We start from the raw sequence: 21,441 nt of genomic DNA on the forward strand, positions 1-21,441 counted from the left end.
CAGTCTATGAATCAAACATCTAATAAAAAATAATCCAATCATTCTTTAATTCGTATTATAAAGCCAAATAACTTGTTCCTTAACAGAACAACCCTTTAAAACATTACCAGCAATTTGCTCTCTATCGTACCAGAATTTTGTTACATTATACCGTTCTCCTATGTTTACTACTCACTAATAAGGGAGCGCTTTCTCCATTACATTTGACCCAGAATTGCTACACCAGATAGGATATACACAACAAATAGTTACATACATCAACTTAGAACTTCTGAAGGAAGAACGAGGTTCAGAATCAGAACATTTTTATTAAAACACTCCATCACAATGATCAATGCCCATAGGAGACTTCGCACGGACATGTCAGGCACTTAATGACATGGAAATAACTGAAGATAACTTGTATTTGCGTACTTTAGTTGAACCTTTTGGTTGAATTTTGATCTCAGTCCTGGAATGGACAGTGACTTCTTTCCAGTCTGAAGCTGAAGCCCCTTCACCACGATAATCTCGAAGACAGTAGAGTACTTGGAGTTTGGAATGAGCTGCAACTCCCAAAGCAACAGAAGATATCTTAGATTCAAGGAAAATTCGAACATAGTATCCGGTAGACATCTATAACCATATCACAAGGTTATGTTCAAGTACAATCAGGTAAATGCATTTGCCAACTACCATAGTTATTATTTTTCCTTACCTACACCAAACATGCTTGTTTTCTGGATTGTCACTGTACTAACTTTTGATCTCCTGATGTTTCCCAATGCCCGAATATCTTCATTGTCCCCTTTGAACTCGAGAAACTCTCCAAGAACATATTTATTACCTTTAAGCTCCAACCTGTATGTATCAGAATAATTTGAATAATTTGAGTAGAATTTCCGAGTTGGTAATGCTTTCATATAAAATGCAACTCTGCAAGGATATGTGCAAATTTCTTCCATGAGAAGAGAAGGAATGTCTACTAACTCGTGAACATTTGTTTTTCCAGAAATAGCTTTGATCTCCTTGATACTCTCTCTTCTCCCCCTATCCCACCCCGGTCCCAAAAAAGGAGGAGGAGGACACATACACACACTCAACAAACAAACACTTCTCCTGGGAATGGTGGGCTTTATTAGCCAACATTATATTGTTTGATGTCATTCTTCCTTGTTTGTTCAAGATCTTACACTGCAAATAAATTAGTGAAGACCAAAAACACTTTCTTGCACGTCCCTAACTTAACTACATGAATTTTTAACGTTCTACCAGGAGGGTCAACATTCTTGGTCATAATGAACAAACCACTGTTTCTATTTAATTCAGGAAAAAGTTAGTGTCATAACAGAAAATAAAGATGAATGCAATGCAACAGACCTGTCCCACATTGGAGCTGTGCTGAGTACAAGATTAAGCTTTTCACGTATCGACTCCTGCACGTCCTTCTTCCCACCATGAAATGCACCTTTAATCCAACCAGAAAGCATGTTTGATTCAGGTCTTAGTTGTATCCATTGGTCATATGTTATGACCTCAGACGGAAAAGAGTCCGAGTCAATGGTACTGCAACAAAGAAGTAATTAGCAATATTCATAAGATGCAAGTTTAATGATCACAAGAGAAACATAATATTGGAACAACATAAAAGATGTCACTCACAAGTTCATCTAACCAGTTCATAATTATTGTTTATTTTGTTTACCATGTAATCTCCATCAAGTGTTTATGTTTATTTTGAATTGTTTGCATATTTTGTTTAATTTTCAGGAGTTCTATCAGTTCAGATTGAAGAGTGTCATCATTAAAAACTATAGGCTTTATCTTATCATGATTTATGCAACTCAACTTTTTTAAGAGTACATAACTATATTCTACGGTCAATACTCCTATTCGAATGACTTCACCAGTTTAACCTACGAAATAGAAGGGAGTACAAGAACCCAATATATTTTCTTTTTATAAAGGTATGAACAACCAATCGTCTATGATAACAGATATCTCATAGTTGCTCAGAAATCCAGAAAGGAAATAATATCCCCTTAATTGCATAGAAGTGCTTTCTATCCCTTCAAAAGCTCGTCAGTTCCATTCTCGCCAAATAGTCATAAAATATCAATGGAAGGAATCCATGGTCTACCTCTCATAGTTGATAACTTCTATCCTTAAAAGTAAAATATATTCCTTGTGGCCCTTTATTTGCTTCATGTTGGAATTTTCCTTAATCAACGACTTACGCTCAACTGCCACAAAGTACGTTTTCACTCTGCAGGGATCAGATCGAGATGCCACTTCGCTCACATCGGATGGGTCCATTCTCTCAGCGAGCTACTTGCTTTATAACATGATATCCCTAAAGACGTTCCGAAGCTCACCCAGCTATTCAATGTTACACTAAGGTGTGAAAAAATTAGTGGACAAACAGTATCATGATTAAGGCACACAACAAAGGGTAATATGCAAAGTTGTGAGGGCTATAAAATTTTGTGAGCCATACAACTGAAATTTTGAGGAAAAAAGATATAGACGTAGACTTGAGAGCTCTACAAGGGTGTTTGAGAACCAATTTGGATTTTTCCTATGAAAAATCAATGAAGGTTCTATTTGATAAGTAGATCATCAAAATTTATAGGATATAGAGGAAGTATCTAGACACAAATAGAGCATCAAACGAATCCTTAGCAGGTGAGAAAAGAGAAATTCATATTGAATATAAATACATTGTTGAGAAAAAGAATGCCGGACAGAGGAGAGTCACAACTCACAAATGTGAATAGTGATAGCATTTAGCCTTCGGATTCTCTCTCTCTCTCTCTCTCTCTCTCTCTCTCTCTAGGTTCAAACACTAAGATTGCTTGAAAAGAAGAGTCAAATTATCTCATGTTCTACCATGTAACTCTCTTCAATGGAATTTTAGCATTGGTTGGTCGGTACCAAGAAGACTAGTAATGTACCTCTCTCTGTCTTGCCTCGGCCCCTCAAATGCCTTCTATATCTATCATTTAGGAGTATGGTAGGTGGCCTACAAAACTATTGATCGCAAAGCTATCGCCTGGTTAACCAACCAAAATATTTAGCTATGGAGCTGGGATGGATCTTTAATGCCTTGAGCAGCTAGGAACAATTGCTTTCAGTTCAACTTATAAAATCTCACATCTCGATAGTCCCTTGGAAAAAAACGCTCCTCAAACTTCAAATAACTTGAAGAATTAATGTCTAACACATGCTGAATCTCAACATTACTATGATATATAACAAGCAGATGATGAAAATGCATACCGGAAATTCGGGTTTGAACATATGACTTTGCAAGACAAATATCCTTCCGGAAGAATGACACCCCTTTGTTCAAGGTAGGATTCAAGAATAGGAACTAATTGTTTTGCTTCTGCTACCTGAAATATAGAAATTTATAATTACAATGCACAAAATTAAAATCTTGATATCAGAAGAAGAAAAGCAAATTCCACTAATCAATGAAAAATAATAGAAGATGACAAGTTGTTTGATAAGACATGTATAACCACCAATCACAAGGCTATCTTCAAGTACAATCAGGTAAAAGTAGGATTCAAGAATATTGGTTTGCTTCTGCTACCTGAAATATAGAAATTTATAATAAAAATGCACAAAACTAAAATCTTGAAATCAGAAGAAGAAAAGCAAATTCCACAAATCAACGATAAATAATAGAAGATGACAGGTTGTTTGATAAGATGAAACGACCCCAACTTATTTGGAATTGAGGCATAGTTAAGCATAAGGTGGCATCTGAATGGAATTATTCTCAATTGAACAATTTTGTAATTGTGGTCTCTGGGCTTAGCTGGCATGTATACCTCGACTATTCAATTGTAACTGCTACCTCCATTAGCACAGGGAAGTATTTACTCAAGCTTAGAACAATGGGAAGTATTTACTGCCTCCATTGGATTTGAACTAGGATACCTTATGATTCTCATCCCAGTTCATTGACCACTAGGACACAGCCGTGGGTGCAATTTTATTTTATTATATAAGAGTACACCCTTGGGTGCAATTCTCAACTAGAAATTGGTAAGGAGAACTTTGATGCAGAACATATTAAAATCTTGATTCAGAACTTATTTTGTTATAAGGTGAGTAAAATTTTTTAATGCTAATGCCCAGTAAGCGCTGCAGAATCACCAATCAATCTCACTTCACAAATTTATGAGCACTTGATCTTGCATGTGTCCTCAAACAAAGATGACCTTACTGTCCTAAAAGGAGAAAAAGTCATGCTGTTCAACATACCTGTTGCAAAATCTTCTTGAAAAAGGACTTCAAGGTATATTCATGATTCCAAAAGCAATCTGAAATAGATTCTTCCTACAGAGTAACTGTTTAAAGCCCAGTATTGCACAAGGTTGAGTGCTCCTATTTATGCTCCAGGAAAACTATACTACACTGACATATACTTCGAAGCATATTTATATACCCTGTCAGGAGGCATTCTTTGCTCAATTGATCAACAGACAAGAGTTGGTCGTATAAATTTTTTATATAACCGACAAATTCCAGATGAGTCAGTTGATCCAACCCAGTTGGTACACATGTTAAAAGGGCAAGAGATCCCATTTCCTCATTTGTAAGTGACGGAGTATGAACTCACCCCTCAAGCTGATCCCACTTAACTACCAACTTAGTTCCAATGGAAAGATATGATTTGGTGATCTACGCACAATTCACACATACCATGTCCTGACCTTACCATTGAACCAAAGCCCTAAATGCAAGAATTGTTCATATAATTTTGAGGGGCTCTTCAGATTTCTAGAGATGGTTAGCTTAGCTGAAATTACTCAATGCTAACCTACCTCTTGATGGAGTAAATTTACCTAAATTATCAAGCTTCAATAAGAAATAAAGTCACTAATCTGCAGTTCAATCCAACCCAAAATCATCCTTCGCGACGGAGTGATTTCACAAGTGTGTAGGGGATTTATAAGGGACAAGTGAATCAGAAGAATATTCCTTCCAGACTCAAGCAAGTAGCATCAGTCCTTCCAGGGAGAGTGGATCTACAGTAATGTTCTCCATGTAGCAAAGAAACAACTGGATCTAGTTAGTGCTTTACCTTTGAAGTCCTTGCGCATTAACTCAAGGCGAATGGCGGACATAGCATCATCCCTTCTTAGGAAGACCATCACTGAAGGAATCCTAGACAGTTCATGTCAATACTACTGGTAAAAACTAAAGAAGGCAATACTGGCATGTACAGAAGACGCAAAGAGAATGATCTCCCAAATGGGGTTCATAGGTTCAAAACCCCTACATGCTTTCTCAGTCGAGCTCTTTGCACAGGGATTTCCTAATTCTCCACATTGGTTTGCAGGGGCGGGGTTTACCTTGTGCACACCGGAAGGACGAGGTTTTGGGTTCCCTTGTCAAACAAAAAAAAAGGAGAGAGACCTAAAGAGAATTATTATTTCATGGGCATAATCAAAAAAAGTTTATAAATGAGTGGCACCTAGCCATATTCACTTCGGAAATTCATGCAAAAAGAACAAGGCAGAGTTAGCATTCTGAGCAGTCCTGCAAGTGACAAGAATTTCACAAAAACTATGAGATTTGAGGCAATGTTTGACCACACAAATCATAGAAAAAGCCATGATAGAGAATTAAACTTTTCCATGTAAAGTACTCAATCAAGTATCAAGTTGTTTTTAGCAACATCAGATCCAAAAGCAATAAGGACAGATTTGCAACTAACAGGATTGGGGAGACGCTCCGTCTTATGGCTTCCAGTACAAACCCATCTCCCGTCCTTATCAACAGATACAAACCCTGCCACATTCTTTACACAAACTATCACTGCTTCCCTGAATAAAAAAAGAGACTAATTTATGAACTGGTTTTGTTTCCATCTAATTGAGGAAAACAAAATTCTTACAATCACAGATATAGTAAAAACAGAAAAATATCCTTACGCTACCTTATACAATGAAATGTTATTGAACAAACAAACACAGAAGTTTGTGCTTTAGAATCATTTCAAGGGAGGAGCTGTAGAGCCAGACGCTTTATCATGGAGGAAAGGTGTTAGCCAAGGCATGGGGCATAAATCCCGTGTATCTTATTTTTAAACATAAAAGTATTCGGAAGTTAATAAACTTAATTTTTCTTTATTAGAAGTGCTCTAAAATTGTACAAAAACAAGAGCAAAGATGTCATAAAATTGATAAACTGTACAAGCAGAACATATATGTACAACTAAACCTCAGTGCTAAACAAGTTAGGGTCGGCTATGTGAATAGTAACATCTTAATACAGCAAACACTCCCCTAATGAAGAAAATACAACATAAGTTAAAGAGTCATCCATCTCAGAATGAATAATCAGAGCTTAAAGCATAACTGAGTGTACATGGGGCGTATGAAACCGACTGTCCGGATCGTAAAGCCACTTGGGGCAAATGAACTGTGTTCAGTCCCATGATACTTTAGCCCCATGATTGCCTTGAGGTTGCCTCATTTCAGAGGGAACTCCAATTAAATCCCACTTCATTGCTTGAGAATGCTAAAAGTTCTACTCATAGGTTTAAGTCCAAAAATATGGAAACAAAAACCAATGAAATAGGTAAGGCTTCTAAAACCAAAAAAACTAGCACAGATACACCTTATTCAATTAACCATACATGCAACTTGCAATTGATTGTGATGGTGTAGGTTCAAAAGACGCACCTTCTAGTGACGAGAACTAAATCAACACTCTGTCGAGAACCAGAGTCCTGGTCAGGAATTTGAAGTCCTACATGAGCCTTACCACCATAAAGCTTCTCAAGCCTAACTTGACACAAAACAATCATACGATAAAAAAATCAAAATCATCAATCAATAGATTGAAAATTAGAAGCTCAAAAAGAGAGTAATACCTTTCGGCAACAGTAAATAGAGCATTGAAATCGGAGGATCCAACATCGATTACATCGTCATCGTAGAAGAAGTACTTAAGTACTACAATAACAGCGATGAAACAAAACAGCTCCACCACCATACCGTCTCTCTGTCACCGTCACAGATTCCGATTGTGATAACTCCGGCCTCCGTTAACGAATCGCTCTTTGGTTCGTAGAGAACAGTTCGCTCGTAGAGAAAATGAAAATAGAGAGTATACAGTTGAGATCCTTTACTTGCGACACGGGTCACTGATAAAGCGGTTTATAAATTGGCTCGGAGCTCCGAGAAATTTCGCGCTATTTTCTTTTCCCTTAATCAACAAGTTAAATATAGGGGTAGTTTGGTTAGAAAAAAGCGGGTGTAACGATCATATTTCAAATGTGAAATTTGAAACGAAAAAAATTACCGTTTAAAAATTGATTATGAATATAAATTGAAGTTGTTTTTTATTTTTTTTGAGTAAATTCTACTGAAAATTGAAAAAAGATGAAAATACTTTTTTCTTGTTTTTTAATTTTTGAAAAGCAAAGCGTAAAATTTTAAGTTGAATTCCGTAATTAAACATATTGTACAAAATTCAACTAAAAAAAAAATTCATGTTCAAATGTGTCCTAAGTAATTATTTTTTCATACATGATTTAAAAATAATTTAGTATAAACAATAATCGAGTTTCTTATTACATAATTATAATTTTTTATAGTCTATGGGCTAGTTGCGTTGATTATAATAACATTGATATTTAACCATCTAGGGATTGTTTGGTCATGAAATATGAGGATAATGATTTGTAAAATAAAATGTGAGATTAGTCTATTTATGTTTGGTTAAAGTTTTGATTTTGATATAAGTAATTCTGAGATTATTTATGACATTATTTTGGTATAACCACATGAATGTGAATAACAATATTGGAGTAGCTTTAATCCTTGGTTAAACCAACTAAATGGAGTTTAAAAAAAAAAGACATTTTCCAAGCTTTTCTCAAAAAAAATTTTAATTAAAAACTATAGTATAACATGTTATATATACATGGTACATCTTATTTTTAATTCACCAATATTTTTTTTTATTTCTCATTCGATGTATGTTAAAATTCAACTATTCCGAATTCACGTCAAACACTATATAATAGTAAGAGGAATACGCGTATACACTTTGACCTTATTGAACTTCTACGCGGCTAAGTTTTAAAGTTTGAGCAATGATGTAACGTTAGAAATCGAGATAATTATGAAAGAAAATGATTTTTTTTTTAAGTCATTCGTTCCACAAGTATTTTCCCCAAAAGATCTAGCAACATAACACATTTTCTGAAAAATACTTGGAAAAGCATATCATAGTCACTTGGAAAAGCATCTGTTTGATCTCCTGATGGGAAATCAGATACTAAAAGTATAGAAAATGAACAAAGCTAAAAAGAATAATACAAAATAAAAGGATATTAGCTCAACATGATGAAACCACATTGAGAAACTGAACCCCAGGAACTAATAAGAATGGAACACTACTGATGATACAATCATTTTTCTTATGTAAACATCTATTTGAGACAAACAAATAACCAAAGAAGAGAAAATAAAGCAAAGATTTTGAGCAAACACATTTAAGTTCAACATTTACTCTTGAATTTAGTATACCTCTCTACATGTCAGGCACGGGATAGGTGACAACCGGTGTATTACTTCTGGCTGCTGGTGCCCTTCTTCTTCAGTAGGCTTCCGAATTTATGAAGCAAAGGTTTCTTCTTCTTCTGACTTTGTGGCTTTGTAGGAGATGTGCCACCATTCTCAGGATTTTCCGCTGAAGGTAATCCGTTTACCTGGTCGTAGCTCTCTCCAGCCTCTGTCTTTGAATCTGATTCCTCCTCTTGTACTGTCTCTCTTTCAGGAGAGAAGTCTTTGTCGCCAATCTTGCAGCTCTCCCACATTTTAAACTCACCATCTGCTGAATCATCGTCTTCCTTTTGTTTGTTGTTGTTTCCAGTCAGTTCTCCATTTGGCTTCTCATCTTCACTGAGCGTCTCAACAGCTTTATCATGCAAGGTGATGTTCACTACTTCAGATTTTTCTTCTGGGATTGGCTCAGATTGATGAGGCGTAACTTCAATCTTAGGCTTCTCCTCCACTCTTCCTCCTCCATTTTGTTCGGAGAATTCCACCACCTTTGGAAGCATGTCATAGTCTTTTTCACTTTCAGAAAGCTCTCCATTTTCTTCAGATTCCTTTTTGGCCAAAGCTTCTTTGAGGGACTTGGACAACTCTTCAACTTTCTTTAAAGATTCGGCCTCTCTACTTCGAAGCTCCTCATTCTCCTGAAGAATATTCTGCACTTCATTTTCCTTGTCCATTAAAGACTCCTTCAACTTCATGCTCTCACCCTTTGCTTCACCAAGAATCTCCTTTAGATAGGTCACCTCAGATTCAGCTTCCTGTAGAGAATTCTTTAACTGAACTGCTTCTTCTTTGAAAGCAGCTTCTTGCTCAGCCTCTTTTAGCAGATTTACCAATCGGTTTATTTCCATTTCCATTGAAGAATTCTCTTCTTCAGTTTTCTTTACACAACTCATCAGATGAAGCTCCTTGTCCTCCCACTCAGCCTTCAAAATCTGGTTATCATTCTTAGATTGTTCGACTGAAGTAGTGAGATCATCAATTTTCTCTTTTGCTTCATCAAGCAGGCTTTCATACTTTTCATTGGTTGCTTTTAGTACTAACTTCAAATCTTCTATTTGTGTTTCATAATGTTCCTGTTCAGCTTGGCTAGACAAAAACCTCTCTTTAGCTTCTCTTGCTTCTGAAGAAACTTCATGCAATGCTGATGCCAAACTCTCCATTGCCTTCTTACTTTTCTCTTCCTCCTCCCTGGAACTGTCCAACTCATTTATAAGTTTATTTTTTTCTTCCAACAGGGATTGAACACTTTCTGCCGCTAGTTTCTCTTGCTCAATAGCCTGAGTTTTCTCCTCCTTCACGATTTCAAGCTCAGCAATAAGTGACTCAACCTTCTTTGACATTTCAGAAGCTTCTTCCCTGGCAACCTGAGCACGACGTTCTGATTCCTCAAGATCCCCTTTCTGTCTTGTTGTTGACATCTCCAGTAGGCCCACCTTCTCCTTGAGAGAAACAATCTCAGCTTCTGCATCATGTAATGAATCATTACTTCCTTCAAGCTGTTTCATGATTGACTCCAGTGATTCAGAAGCAGACCTCTCCAAATGACGGGCTTCCTTAGACTGTGCCTCCAATTCCTCGACTTTCTTCTGACACTCCTCCACTAGATTATGTGCATAAGATTCAGCCATCCTAGAAGCCTCCAGATCGACATTAAGTTGCTCCAGGAGAGCTTCTTTCTCCACCAATTTCTCTTCATAACTTTTTGCCTCCTCGAGTTCTTCTGTCAGTGCCTCTACCTCAAGTTTCAGGTCTTCCAACAACTTATTCTTCTGACTATCTTCTTTTCTCAATGCCTCAATCTGAAGTTTCAGATTTTCCAACAATTTATTCTTCTCACCATCATCTTTTCTCAATACCTCATTTGCAAGTTTCAGATTTTCTAACATCATATTCATCTCGACATCTCCTTTTCTCAGTGCCTCTTTCTCATGTTCCAGATTTTCCAACAACTTATTTTTCTCATCATCTTCTTTTCTCAGAGCCTCCGTCTCAAGTTTCAGATTTTCCAACAACTTATTTTTCTCACAGTCTTCTGTTCTCAGTGCCTCTATCTCAAGTTTCAGGTTTTCCATCAACTTATTCTTCTCATTATCTACTTCTCTCAGTGCTGCTATCTCATGGTTCAGATCTTCCACCAGTTTATTCTTCTCGCTAGAATCACTTTGATTCCTAGATTCAAACAAAGATTTCAATCTCACTAACTCGGCGGAGAGAATTTCCACCTTCTCTGCCTGAATTTCAGCAATCTTTGTGGCATCATCAGCGTGGCTGAGTGCCTGATTTTTGGCATCAGAAGTCATGGATAATTCTTGCTTTATCCGTTGAAGTTCCTCTGTGGCGGTTAGGAGAGCAGCAACATCCAAAGCATGTTGGTTCTTCACATCTTCGAGCTCCTTTTTCCATTCCTCTTCTTTCTTCTGAGATGCCTCAATCCCTGCTTGTTCCATCTCAACAGCTCGGAACTTTTCAATTTCAGAGTTCTCTTCAGCTCGCTTTTGGGCCACCGTAGCTTCTCTCAGCTTCTCATTGGCTTCTTCAGCCATTCTCTGAGATTCCTTCACTTCTTCAAGTGCTTTCTCCTTCTCCTTCTCAGCTAAAGCTAATTTCTCCTTTGCCTTCTTAAGATCTTCATGAACAACATTCAATTCAGCTTGCAGCTCTGATGGCTTCAGGATCCGCATTGGCTTTTTCTGTCAACAATTAGATCATGCAATGCTTCTGATCAGAATATGTAAGTTTTGAGACAAACAATATATATTAGATATCATTTCAGCCATTACTGTTAGCGAGTCTGAATAATTCACTAATCGCCACGACTGCTAGTGCATTTATTTAAACCAATGGTGTATCAAAACTGACAATTTCACCTAATTAGACACATACCACAACAAGAAATTACAACTTAAGTTGCATCCTATTATTCAACTTCATGCCTTTTTCCATCTCTAGATCCACCAACCCTCGAAAAAAATGCAGGCCAAAACAAGGATAATCAGTCAAGGAATGAATTATCTGAAACTTACATCAGGTGGAGTACTGATCTTAGGAGACCGCCGTTCCACAGAAGGCTTGGAAGTAACAGATCTTGGAGATTTCTCAACTGGAAGGCGTGAATTCTGCAATGGCGAGGTCGAATCAGCATCAGACTTTGACAGTCCCCTGCTCAATTTGCTCACCCGGTCTCGAGGAGTTGCTGGTGTTGACTTATTAGGAGTATCCCCCAGAGTGGATCTGATATACAAGTTCAAATGATCAACAATTAGGTAATTCTCAAAATGCAAGATTAGAAACAGAAACACACAACCCTTTTTCATGAAATGCAAACAAATTCTGATGGATCCAAGCTAAAGTTGGAAACTTTATACTAAATTACATCAAAAAGTTGATTCTTTTTTAGTTTTTATATCAGCATTTACCATACAGTTGGAGTAAACGAGACAGCATCAAAAGCACAAAAATGGATTCCATCAATAAATTAGGGCAAATAGGAGTACAAGTTTAGATCCAAAGATCAAGTCAAAAGTACATAAGAATCCTCAAAAGAATTATGATCCACCAAAACACAACATTACAAGCAAGCAAATCTAGGTACTATCCAAGTACAAAATGCACAAAATCAAGAATAGGGTCATCCAAAAAAAAAAGAGAATGCCTTTCTAGGAAACAGAACAAAGCACCTCAAAATGAGTAACAAATGCAAATACACCACACAAACTAGGATCAAATGAAAATCTTGAAAATACCCAAATCAGATCCAGTGTCACTTACTTTGATTTGGTAGCCATGGTGTCGGTGGGAAGCAGATTCTTGCAGCAAACAAGCAACAAGTTCCAATTTCACAACTTAAGTAAACAAGAATGATGCTTTATCAAGAAATGAGGATGTTTTGCTGCTATACTGCTGACATAGAGAGAGAAAAGAGAGAGAGAGACAGACAGACAGACAGAAGAAACAAAGAAATTTTGAGTCTCTATATCAAGAAAAGAGTAAAAATTCCAGTAGTAGTAATACTAGTAGTAGTAGCTAGAGTAGTATATCAGTAGTAGAACTGATGGAAGGGAAGAATTTACAGAGAAAATCATTTGGGGTTGGTGTTCTTCTGTCTCCAGAGTGGCCACACCATTACATTAGTAGTAACACTACTTTCTCTATGTCTCTTTCTCTCTCTCACACACACAAACACACAAACACAAGGGAGTATTACAAACAACCCCCCTACCCCTAAAACACGATTCGATTCACTAAGCTTTCGTTACATATATGTAATTTGTACTTTTACAATTTAAATTTATGACATATTGATTACATGATACACTAAAACTTCTCTTAGATGTAGAATTTGAAAAAGATTTATTCGCGATTCAAATTTATGATATTTTGATTATCCCTTGTGCTAAAAGGTAACTATGTACACTACGCTTTTATTACATGTGAATTTTAAAATAGATTTATTTGCGATTCAAATTTATGACATTTTGTTAAGATATACATAATACAAAAATATAACCTTTAATTTATTTTCAAATCACATTTATTTCATTCAATTTAGGGTGTATACAAGTAGACACTTAGCTAGTGTTTGACTATAAATTTTCAAACATTCTTGACAAATATTATTTGAGTGAAACTTTGAATGAAATTTCACCATGTGTTTGTTTGGCCATAGGATTTGAGAAATATATTTTACCTTTTTAGAAAAATATAATTTATACCTATATGTTTTAAAAACTATTTAAACTAACTATAAGTTTGTATTACAAGTCAATTGGATGTTTGTTACAACGATAACAAATAGTGTCTGTGACACTAGAGCAATGTGGTAATTTGGAGTGAGTGCAATAAGTATAATTCCATACATCGTGAAGTACACGAAGCACACGACTTTATTACCTTGAGCTAATTTTTCATCATTTTCATCAACAATCATATCATTATTTAATATTCACTAAATATTTTTCACTAATTTGGTGTTCGCGTAAAAAATTATATAATACAACGCAAACAACTACTATGGAGGGTGCTTTTGTAAAAAATAAAAATTTGGGAAGATTCCAAATAATGAGATTTGACCCAAATACTAGAAAACACTAGTCTTTGGGAATTTGGGATATTTGCCAAAAATATTTGCCGAATAATAACAAATTGTATGGACAAACATTATTTGTCAAATTTTTTCTCAAATATTATTTGGAAAATCTATGATTAAACGGGTCCTTAAATTTGTACAAAGTTGAACAAATAGACACACATATCCTACGTGTTGTCCTATGTGTATTGTGTCACATAGGATTCACGTGTCTACTTGTTCAAGTTTATACAAGTTTAATTGTCCACTCGTACATATTCAAAGTTGAAGAACATAAATATAAAATGAAGTCAAGTTGAAGGACACATTTATTATATTATGCCTTTTGCTAACATGATAACAACATTATCAGTTACATCTAGTTTTTTACCGAGTCAAAAAAAAATGAAAAGGGAAAAAAAGGTGTATGCTTTAGTAGGGTGTGGTACTAGCTAGGGGTAACTTTTTTCAGAGGCAGAGGAAGACCTGTGAATCCAAAAATCAAACTTCTTACTGCTTTTTTAGGATAAAGATAAGGAAATGGGACAAGGGGGTTGTTGTTCTTTCTTGTGTTTATTGTATAATATAAAGCTGCAATTTCTTTTGTACAAAAAAAAAAAGGAATTTGACAAAATTAAAGATTTCATTTCTTAACTAGTACTGATCTCTCTTCAACATTATTACCTTGTATTACATAATTTACAATCACCTTTTTTAAGGAAAAAAAAATTACATGACCAATAATTTACAATTATTCATTTCATGAATTTTTACTATTTTTAAGAAAATAATTTCTTCATTCATTTTATTTATCTATTGTATTTTTAACTTATATATTTACTTTTATTTGTTCATTTTAATATTTTATTATTAATTATTTATTCATCAAATCATGTTTGAATACCTAAGGCCTAAAATTAATTAATATGGTTATCATAGTAAAAATATGCATATTAATTACTTATTATCTTTAAATGACTTGCAAATTCCAAATATGTTTTATTAAAATATTAATTTTATTTGCCTATTGTACTAAAATTATATTTTCACTTTTATTTGTCTGTTTTAGCATATCAAGATAAAAATATTATTTGTTTTTAATTATTTATTCTCCGAATTATATTTCAAAGTCCTAAAGACCAAGTAATAATTTATTGGGTTACTCACTCGGTGTCCGAAGCACACATTGGAGCTCCGATTAAATTCGGATCGCACACTGCAAGATTCATTCGGTGGTGGCGCTACCAACAGAATTTTTTCCATACTCAGGACTCGAACTCAGCACCTCTGGTTAAGGGTGAAACACTCCCATCAGTACACCTGTTGGTAGACCAAATAATAATTAATATGGCTATTATCATAAAATATTCATTAATTATTATTTTTTAAGTGGTGTCTAAAGTCCAAATATATTTTATCATAATATCCATGAGTATTAGTATTTTAAAAAGTTCTAATAAATAAGAGGAAATTAAAGGGGAAAAATATCTCTTTCTTAATATATTAAAATAAATAAATAAAAATTTAAGTGGGTAGTTAAAAATGAATAAGGCTGGAAGGAATATTTTAAGAGGCTTTATGTTTTGTGGTCACATAATAAATTATCTGACTTCTCCATTTTAAATAGTGTTGTCCAAAAATCAAAATAGTCAGAAGGAGAGTATACTTATTTTAGTAATTATTAATTCCTAGTTCTACAATAACTAAATAATACTGTACATTATTTTGTTGAAATTTTTGTTTTCTTTTGTATTTTTACTTTTTATTTGATTAGGTGGAGGGTGAGGTCCATCGGTCCATTAATTAGGGATTATTTTAATTAATCGATTCAGTTATTTTACTTTTTTAATAATTTAGCTTATTATCTCATAATCAGACGTGAAAAGTCTTCATCTTTTTTTAAAAAAAAAAAAAACTATTGTTTATTAAAAAGGTTGAAGGGTGATGAGCAAATTTAATTTTCAATTTTTTTTATTCAAAATATTTGAATTTTAGAAAACATCCACTTCCATATAAAATAAAAGGAAGTCTTAAATTTCCTAAAAGGGAAAGGAAATGAGAAAAAGGACAATGTGGATGATATTTGTTTACATGTACATAGAATTAATTGAGATGGAATAAAGATTTAAAATTTAAGAGTTTGAAATTTTAATCTCCCTTCAATTAATAATAAATATTTATGGAATTTAAATTAAAATATCAAAATTAATTAAACTTACGTCTCGAAGACTAGTTTCACCCAAAAAATTAGATCAAGTCATGAAGAATATGATTAATTCATTTGCTATAATACACGAATAATGTGATTGTTTACTAAATATGAATAAAGTCACAAATTAAATTCGAACTTTTTGATTAGAAGATACCAACTTATTGTAAACACAATTAGAGATCCTAGACATTTCAAAGCCTCCAATATGCCCAAAAAATTTAATAAAATAAAATAAAATATTGCACTCTTAAAACTACATATGAATTTCGATAATCAAATAATTTATGAAATTAGTTATTTTTTCGAGTCTGATCTTAGTCTTAAAGTCTTTAAAGACATTTAAGAGGAACTTAGAGGGATTAAGCTTCTTACTAGTATTAATAACTCAAATTTTATGAAAGCTCGATCATTCTATTAATTCAGAATCATATGATCATATTACGCAAGGTCCATCGAACAGGATAATGAATTAAGATTTTTACAACAAAAAAAGTTAAAATATAAAAAGTTTTTTATATATATATATAGGTAACTCCATCCTCGTAAGTGAGATGAACTTTTTCGTTTTCAAAATTTTAATTTAAAATTTCTAATTAAAAATAAGTCGGTGATAATACATGTAACCTATAGGTACATATGAATTAAGTAGCTAGCTAGGTAGGAAATTGACAAGCAAACAAACAAGGAAATAAGATAAGTTAGTTACTACAAAGTAATAAGTAGTAATATATTCTAGCAGGCAGAAGTCACTTCAAATTAAAATTGCAATTATTATTAAGTTACCTTTAGCAATATATGCTAGCTGGGATATATTATATAGTTTTATTTATATATATTATATAATATGATATGGACTATGACATTTAGGTAGGAAAATGAGTCCCTACATAAAATAGATCCATAAATTTTCTTGCCTAGATCTCTTGTCTTAGCCACACATCTAATTAATAATTATTACAATTATTCTTTGTGTAGGGAGTAACTTATATTCATTAGAATGATCGTTAAATAATTTTTATATTATTAGTAAATAATAATTATATTATTTAGTGCATTATTATATTTAAATTACTCAATGTTTATGTAAATAATTTTTTACGAGTAATTATCATAATAAAATTGGTTATAACTAGTAAGTCGTTATCGTTTTCTTTTGAGAATCATATCAAAATCGACTAAAATTACTCCAGAATAATTATCTATTGTTATTGATTTATCGAACGGAGGTGTTAATAATGTATTTTTATTACATTAAAGTTAATTTAATTTAATGATCTTATGTTTTTCTCTATGTCCTTTTGTAAAAAGCAAAGGCAATTAAGCATGTACTTCCTTTCTATCAGAGGCAGATTTAAAATTTGAATTTATAAATTTAAATTCATAATTTAATTATTTTAATCAAATATTTCAATTATATAGTCAAAAAAGACCTAAATAATAATTCATTCTTTGATAATATGATTAAATTAATTTTTTATTAGGGTTATAATATTGGTATAAACCATTTTCATTAATCTTTCTATTCACTTTGAAATATAATATGTAACATGTCATAGTCAATTAGATAACTTATGTAATTATTATAGTTTATTATAAAGATGAGAATGTCATAAGAAGGTATGAATTTACATTTCACCTTATTAATAATTTATATAAGGAAATTCTCTCTATATATATATATAGAACTAACTAGAAAGAGACATGTATATATATCTAGGAACAAATAATGAAAAGGGGGGATTAATTAGTGATGATTAAATTTAGGAGGAGTATTAGCCAAGGAAATCAAAAGGGAGACAAGCTCAATAATTATCATTGAAATTAGTGTTTTATTAGTTTATCATTTTAATGATATTATAGAGGCCAACAAATTCATCATGTGTTAAAAAAGAGAATAACAATCTCCACAAATTATCAAATCTTATATTAGAAAAAAGAAATCAAAATCCCTCAACTTCAATTATTTCCCATTTTGACCTTCATAAGTTACGAAAGATTAAGTCAAAATTTATAATTTTTATATTGATTATTAAAATCACGATTTAACTGACTTTAATATCAAATTATGAATTAGTAATTATTATTGTACAATTAAGTACACTTTGCATTGATTTTTGTATCTACTAATGTGTGAAATCACTCATTTTGATATCTATAAATTTATTATTGATAATTTGCACATGTATGTTTTCTTCATTTATGAAGTTGACATAGTTGTAAAGTTAGTATTTGCATATGTATTTTTGATTAATATCTAAAGAACTTAAAGAATAACTTATTTATGTTCTTATTTTCTCTAATCATTTTATGCTTATGAATGATAATCTATTTAATAATAATAATAATATTTTTTTAAAATGCAGATGCTTAATACTTAATAGTATACTTAAAAAAATAAAAATAAAAACTTCTTTTTAATATTCCCAAACACATATTTTGGTTTCCAGCTTTATTGATGTGTAATCCAATAAATAAAAATATTCCTTTTTTTTAAAAATAAAATAGAATATAGCATGTATATACCACTTTTGAAGTGCAAATGAAATATTAATAATTTTACACCGATATATGATGTCGGTTTTTTTTTTTTTTTTAAAGTGAGAATTTATCGAAAATAATTTTTTTATTTTATTAAAAAACAGATAATGTTTAAATACATTAAGCCCTTCATGTTCCTCGTTGTTGGAAATACATTGAATTATTTTTTTGTTATGTTGTATTGTTCTGTTACTAGAGATGTATTCAAAATTCTAAGTTTATAAGTTAATGAAATTTCGGGAAAATGCATCAGTATCCTTCAATTTATGTTCGAAATCTCATCGACACACTTATACTATACTAAGGTTCTATTACCCAAATTTATTTTATAAATAATTTTCTATCCTTTTTTGGTCTACATAGCACTCCTATATGCTAAGTTATACTCCCATATGCTAAGCGAAAATTTTCTAATAAATATAAAGTTTGAATTACGACTATTGAATTTAATCGAATCTCTGATTTTATTGATATATCCGAGTTAGAAGCCTAAAAGGCAAAAGAATTTGACAACAATTCCAAAATGGCATATAAAAAAAAATTAACCAAAGAGGCAAAATCGCTAATATGGTAGCGATTTTGGTTTGACTTCATTACTCTGTTAAACAATCAAAACCCTGACTTACCAGTGATTTTGTCCAAATTCTTTTCCATTTTTTAAAAATAAATCGTTGTTCCTGCAGCGATTTTAATTTTTCAAAAGAGAAACAAAATCGCTGCATTGGCAGCGTTTTTTCTCTTTATTTTAGTAGCCTTTGTTTATTCAGGTTACTAATAAAAAAATTATAAATTAACGAAGATAAAGATATAATTATCTTTTCGCTGATAGAAAACCACTTAAATTTTTTTTTAAAAAAATAAATCCCAAAATTGTTGTCTTTTTTAAGAAAAAAAATCTTTTCTGCCTAAATCACGGCATTTTAAAAAAATAATTAATAAAATTGTTGCCATTGCAGCGACTTTAGTTTTTTTTTATAAAAAAATGTTTCTCAAAAACGCAATATAGACAGCGATTTTCTTTTTAAAATGAATTTTTTTTGTGGACAAAATCCTGATAGGTTAGCAATTTTGATTGTTTAAAGAAATAACGACGTCAAAATAAAATCGCTATTCCACTAGTGATTTTGCTCCTTTGATTAAAAAAAATTGATATATTCTTTTATAATTTTTATTAAATATTTTTACCCTTTAGGCTTCGAACTACGGTATATCCACCCATGGGTGCCTATGTGACAATTATTGAATGCCCACATGTAACATGCACTCCTAGTCCTACATATATGTGATTTCTTTCAACTTTTTAATTTTAGGCAAACAAAGAATACGTACATTATTATATATCCACTATTATTATACTAACATGCTCTCATATTTAAATTTTACTTTTTTCATATCTTACATAATCATTTCAAGAGTGAAGAGTCAATTCACACTTTTCAAGTGTTAAAAGGTCAGTAATTTCTGAATCTTGACTACTTTCTCCATATATGAATCAAAAGAACAACACCAAATAAAAAGTTCATACATTTTTTTAAAAAAAAATTAGAAGTTACGCGAAACTAAAATAATTTACAAGGACTCAAGGAGGTTGGTTGTGGAATACCTATCGATCGACTTACTACTCTTCTACTCCAATTTATGTAAAGTGCTTCTAGTATGTATATGAATTTGTCAAATTTAGTAGCTATGTCTTAGACCTTATATTTGAATTCTAAAATTCACCTAACATATAAAAATAATTTATTCAAAACTCAATAAGCTTCTACAATCCCAACAACAACAACCATCTACGTATTCTTGTAATGTACATGTGGGGGTATGGAGAAGGTGCATGCGTAGTCTTATTCCTACCTTGTGAAGGTAGACTCTTTTCGATAATTCATCGGTTCAAGTAAGACACTTAGAAAAATAAGTATGTAAAACAAGCATAATAGTGAAGAAGTTATGTTGAAAATAATAAAGAAGAAAGCAATAACAATAACAGCTAATACAATAATTGAAACAAAAGAAATAACATATTCCATCTGTCTCTAATTACTTGTTCACTTTTGAATTGACACACCTATTAAGAAATCAACAATTGACATAGTGAATTTACCATTTTATGTTTATTATTTATGAAGTTGGTGAATTAAAAATTTAACATTTTCAAGAAGTTCTACCTTTTTTTCAAAATAATTAATTGAGGGTATGTTAGATAAAAATAAATTGATCTTTCTTGATTTATCAAAATGAAAAAGTAATTAGACACAACTAAAAAAAGGAAAAGTGGACAATTAACTAGGGATAAAGAGAGAGTATAACACTAAAATAAAAAAACAAAAAAAAAACAAGATATTAAGAAGATAAAAATAACAATACATGAAAGACAACAAATAACGTCAAGTTATCTAACCTTCAATCCTAATTTTCGACCGTAAATTTTTCTATACAAACCTAATTGACCTTTATTTGACAAATACATTTACCAGATATGATAATATTTTAGGTGTGGTTGAGCTAATCGAGACAATACCATAGTCAAATATAAAAATCTTAAAAGAGAATAGATAGAGTCAACAATGAGTATAGTGACCATAAAACTATAGAAGAAAAAGTAGTAAAGCTAAAACGTGGGGACAGGCAAAGACAAGGTGTACCACCCCACAAATAGCCTTTCACTCTCTCTCAATTGGTGGGGCGCATGTTATCTCTGCTGTCACCATTCAAAAATCTTTTATTTTATAAATAAATATTTTTATTTTTATTGATACAAGTGAATTGTCAACTTCAAATTTTTAATGAAAGAAGATGATAAGGTAGATATGAGAATGTCCTTTTTTAACTTTAAAAGGTTGAAGCAAAATTCATGACTTGTCTAGTAAAGCTTATTAGATAGAATGCTACCACCAAAGAAAGGTGGTGGCCTTTTTTCGTTAATCAGAAGTTTCGAGTTTAAACTCATCAGCCATACTCGATGCAAATTCAAATTAGTCAAACTCTAATGAGGTGAGATATTTCTTGCTTATCCAGCTAAGCAAGTTGGGACAATATCAAGTAGTAGTTGCTATTAC

At 32.4% G+C, this 21,441-nt stretch overlaps 2 protein-coding genes and 1 long non-coding RNA gene across 3 annotated transcripts; 1 reads left to right on the forward strand and 2 right to left on the reverse strand.

Moving 5' to 3' along the window:
• Positions 1–20: 20 nt before the first annotated feature.
• LOC101255376 (uncharacterized) lies at positions 21–7,241 on the reverse strand. Its single transcript, XM_010319984.4, has 7 exons — positions 6,875–7,241; positions 6,684–6,785; positions 5,714–5,822; positions 3,259–3,374; positions 1,360–1,545; positions 698–840; positions 21–545 (listed from the first exon to the last, which is right to left on the reverse strand). The coding sequence occupies exons 1-7, from the start codon at positions 6,994–6,996 to the stop codon at positions 364–366; spliced, it is 960 nt and encodes a 319-aa protein (XP_010318286.1). The 5' UTR covers positions 6,997–7,241; the 3' UTR covers positions 21–363.
• A 965-nt stretch (positions 7,242–8,206) lies between these two features.
• Positions 8,207–13,003, reverse strand: LOC101246901 (WEB family protein At3g02930, chloroplastic). Its single transcript, XM_004235230.5, has 3 exons — positions 12,342–13,003; positions 11,597–11,804; positions 8,207–11,263 (listed from the first exon to the last, which is right to left on the reverse strand). The coding sequence occupies exons 1-3, from the start codon at positions 12,356–12,358 to the stop codon at positions 8,579–8,581; spliced, it is 2,910 nt and encodes a 969-aa protein (XP_004235278.2). The 5' UTR covers positions 12,359–13,003; the 3' UTR covers positions 8,207–8,578.
• LOC138347363 (uncharacterized) lies at positions 10,392–12,691 on the forward strand. The gene is made up of 2 exons (XR_011220214.1): positions 10,392–11,304; positions 11,550–12,691. It is a non-coding gene; the product is annotated as an uncharacterized lncRNA (long non-coding RNA).
• Positions 13,004–21,441: the final 8,438 nt, after the last annotated feature.

Source organism: Solanum lycopersicum, chromosome 3 (assembly GCF_036512215.1).
Source record: "Solanum lycopersicum chromosome 3, SLM_r2.1".
In the NCBI taxonomy this organism is placed as follows: domain Eukaryota; kingdom Viridiplantae; phylum Streptophyta; class Magnoliopsida; order Solanales; family Solanaceae; genus Solanum; species Solanum lycopersicum.

Excerpts from the sequence above, each read along its gene's own strand:
- LOC101255376 (XM_010319984.4), bottom strand. The coding sequence starts at position 6,996 with ATGGTGGTGGAGCTGTTTTGTTTCATCGCTGTTATTGTAGTACTTAAG. Across the intron at positions 6,786-6,874 it reads CTATTTACTGTTGCCGAAAG|GCTTGAGAAGCTTTATGGTG; the intron begins GTATTACTCTCT and ends GTGTCAAGTTAG. Across the intron at positions 546-697 it reads AACAAGCATGTTTGGTGTAG|CTCATTCCAAACTCCAAGTA; the intron begins GTAAGGAAAAAT and ends TGGGAGTTGCAG.
- LOC101246901 (XM_004235230.5), bottom strand. Across the intron at positions 11,264-11,596 it reads AGATCAGTACTCCACCTGAT|AAAAAGCCAATGCGGATCCT; the intron begins GTAAGTTTCAGA and ends AATTGTTGACAG.